At 30.8% G+C, this 3,784-nt stretch overlaps 1 protein-coding gene across 1 annotated transcript in view; it reads right to left on the bottom strand.

The window, feature by feature from the left end:
- Positions 1-2,218: 2,218 nt before the first annotated feature.
- Positions 2,219-3,784, bottom strand: part of LOC107490142 (probable acyl-[acyl-carrier-protein]--UDP-N-acetylglucosamine O-acyltransferase, mitochondrial) — a 3,246-nt gene continuing 1,680 nt past the window's right edge. Inside the window, exons 5-10 of the mRNA XM_052262271.1 lie at positions 3,771-3,784; positions 3,556-3,672; positions 3,365-3,448; positions 2,898-3,002; positions 2,731-2,817; positions 2,219-2,647 (exon numbers count right to left, since the gene is read on the bottom strand). The exon at positions 3,771-3,784 is cut by the window's right edge and continues 49 nt beyond it. Coding sequence (XP_052118231.1) covers positions 2,528-2,647; positions 2,731-2,817; positions 2,898-3,002; positions 3,365-3,448; positions 3,556-3,672; positions 3,771-3,784 — 527 coding nt within the window. The 3' untranslated portion in view covers positions 2,219-2,527. The remainder of the gene's footprint in view (positions 2,648-2,730; positions 2,818-2,897; positions 3,003-3,364; positions 3,449-3,555; positions 3,673-3,770) is intronic.

Consider the following 3,784-nt stretch of genomic DNA (forward strand, 5'->3'; position numbering starts at 1 on the left):
TCGTTGGAATATTTTGTAATTAAGTATTTTGAATATTTTATTTATTTAATAAAATATTTTATTAATTTTAATATTTTTATTATGATAAAAATTTAATTATAAAATTTAATATGATATATAAATTTAATTAAAAGAAATAAAAAATTTCATTAAAGATTTAGTGTAATCATACGAATAGACAAAATAATTAAATCTTTATATAATGATGAGTTGATATAGCACTATATTGAGGGAACCATTATCATTATTGAACTTAATCACCTTGATATCACAACCAATCTTAGTTTTATATTTATTTTTAGGTTAACAGTGTTATCAATTATTGATGCCAGTGAACAATTTAGAAGAACAGTAAGATTCATATCTCTTTATCTCTTGGATAATATTATATAGATAATTACTTTGGACATTGAATTAAAATAACAATGATAAAACAGTAATAATGAAAGGGATTGAAGGACACATGGGGAACGAAGATGGAGAGAGTAACACTTTGGTATATGTATTTGATAACTCAAATTGACCCTAAATCACAAAAGGATTTTTTGTGTAGATTGATGTTACACTTTCCACAAGTTACATCTCAAATTGATCGTTAAGAACTTTTCCTTTTGGTGTGAGGCGAAAAAAAGTGTAATGGCTTGGTGAAAAATGAATGGGGAGAAGAAAATAAATAAAAAAATTATAACTAAATGTAATTATTATTAGTATTATTTGATTATATTAACATATATTATGTGATGATTTATGTAAAAAATAATATGTAGAAATCATATCTGCGATTATATATATATCATTTTCCTTGTACAAATTAGAATGAGTAATATGTTTTTTTTGGTACTGGAGTGATGTTTTTTTAGTTGCTCACGGTATCTTCGAGTCCAATAGGTGAAGAGCAATTTGTCGCATATCTGAGTTCCATTTAAAAGTCTATTGCTGGCCAATAAATTATTACATGCACAAGACGACATTAAAACTCAACATGGCTAGCCCACACCACAGTTTTACACTTTCCACTCTCCTCCATTCTTCTAAATCATGTTTTACTCCTCTTTTTTTTGCTCATAAATATTTCATAATTTATTTTAAGGCTTCAATTTTATGGTTCGGGCTTCAGGCTTACAAATATACATTGAAATTTTGATATTATAAGCTCAAATTCTAGATTGGATTGGATTATTACCATGGATATTAGGATTGATATCAAGTAAATAAAGTGAGAAAATGAGCAACTTTTATTATGAACTGGTCGCATTAAATAAAAATAAAAAATTTAATAGTGATTCTCTCTCTTTTTTTTTCGGATATTCTGTTTCTCATAAAATTAATGTGTGAAATATGTTACATTATACATCAATAATGAGTTATGTGGTTGATGATGATAATATTTTTTATTCTTCAAGTGAGTTAATCAATGACAAGTTTCGGTCTATGTAATTCATATGGATAAAGGTGATATATCATTTCCATTATTGGTCAATAATAGCCTTCTCTCTGTTTTGTGACTAGCATTCTGTGAAGGATTTATCAAACCAGGTTAAGGAATCATAAAAGAAAATTTTGTATGAAATTGTTATTTAATGTATTAAATATAACAAAAACTTCAAATTTTTCCTATTCAGTGCTTCCTTTAAATATAACAAAAACTTCATTAGTGTTAGCAAAACTCCTCTATCAATTACCACAACATTTAGCTTTCTGGTATATATATGTTGCATCGAAGAACTCTGAATTAGTTAGTTTAAATAGTCCAAGATTGAACAAGGAAATATTCCGTACCTACATCAAGGTATTAACAGCAATTCTTAAATATTGCAGATTAAACAAGATATAATGAGAAAGAATCTAATAGAGACAAACAAAAGACAGAGAAAAAAACTTACCCACTTTCAAAGGTCAAAGTGAACCCAATTTTTTCATTCCAAATTCAAGAATTTGCCAAACCTCCCCAAATAGGATTCGTGTGTTTCTTCTGTTTGGAGTTCAATTAAGGAAACATTTGAAAGCTCACTTATGTTGGAAGTTTATACATTTGTATTACAACTAATGTGATTTATTTAACCTAATTAGAGATAATAGTTAGTTAGATTGATGAATTCACAAATACCAGTAATGAATTCACAATTCTTTCTCACTTTGCATCCCAATAAGTTGGGACTAAAAAAGATTAAAGTAGAAAAAAAACCATTTACACCAAAGTAAAGTAATCTAGACAAAATTTGAGAGTTATAAATAAATTCTCTTAATGCTACAAGCTCTGAATAGTACAACAAACTCTTCTATAATAAAAGAAGAGAATCACTTCAAAATGAAGCAACTTCCTTAGAGCTCCTGGCTAGTAATTATAGTATACACTAGTACACATGAACTTGTATTTTTCAGCAGAAACTGCTTCTGCAAAACTGAAAATTTGTTAGAATTAATTAATGATGATGAAAATAATCCGGTTTCTTGGTTACAAGTTCATTTTGAAAAGAAGAGGGTCCTCACTCCTCTGAAGCATCATATAGGCTCACCTAAGCATGCTTTATGAGCCATTCCAGTGTCTAAACTTGCATATTCCACGACGATCTTCTACAAAAGAATTGCGAATAGACTGCAACATGGCTCGTACAGCAGGAACACAAGTCAATTCCTCGTGTTGCTCCTGAGAAAATAAGTTTAATTTACGATTTAACAACCGAACAGATCACGGTTACCTGAAAGCGACAAAGCAAAATAGAGAAATACCACTTCGGCAAGCCTGTCCTCGAATGACCCAGCATTTGCATCAGCACGCATGAATATCTTCCGATAGGCTGCTTTAAGGCTCCTGATCTGGATTATTAAACAAGAGAAAAGTTTAGTTGCACTTAAAACAATTGAAGAGTAATTTTAAAATTTTTGTTAGTATAAACCTCTGCAGTGCTGAATCCACGTCGAGTCAGGCCCACTAAATTTAGACCCCGAAGCTCCGCTCTTTCTCCGGCTACCATCGTGTACTTTGGGACATCTTGTGAAACCTTCATTTATGTAAGAACATGACATTGTAGTTGCACACCTGAGTAATGTTAAATCATTTGGCATGGTAACAGTATTTGCTTTAACAAGTTATACAAGGAAAATTCGATATCAATAATACAGCAGGCCCAGTTTAATCAACTTTCTATTAATCATCCCGATGAGCAAGAATGCTCTATTGAATTCCAAAATCAAGAACAACCAGATTCCTCATACAATACTTACTAATCACAGCCTTCATAAACTTTTTTCTGATTGGCTTAGATGTTGTATACTATCCTTACATGATATCATAACAATCTATTTTTTTTTTTTTGTTACAAACAGAAAAATTCGAAACGATGAGATTCAAAGTAAAACGTACCACAGAACCACCACCAAGAAAAGAGAAAGAGCCAAGATGGCAGAATTGATGAACAACCGTAGCTCCTGCAGTGTGAACATAGTCCTACATATGAAAAACATTAATTATTTTCCAATCCCCGCTTCATACACAGGAAATTAACCAAAGAAAATTTATCATGAAAGGTAGCGTAGGTTATGAATAGGGCTTACTTCCACCACAACATGCCCAGCTAGAAGAGTATTATTCGCTAAAATGTTGTTGTTACCGATCTTGCAATCATGAGCAATATGACAAGATCCCATGATCAAATTGCAATCACCAATAACCTAGTCATATGAAGACGGTAAGAATGTAAAAAGGGTATATGTGTGTGCATCTGTGAAATATTTTCTCCGAAAGCAATTTACTAAAGCCATTGTCTTACAGTCTTATCGGTTG

The sequence above is a fragment of the Arachis duranensis genome, chromosome 5 (assembly GCF_000817695.3).
Source record: "Arachis duranensis cultivar V14167 chromosome 5, aradu.V14167.gnm2.J7QH, whole genome shotgun sequence".
Taxonomy (NCBI): Eukaryota; Viridiplantae; Streptophyta; class Magnoliopsida; order Fabales; family Fabaceae; genus Arachis; species Arachis duranensis.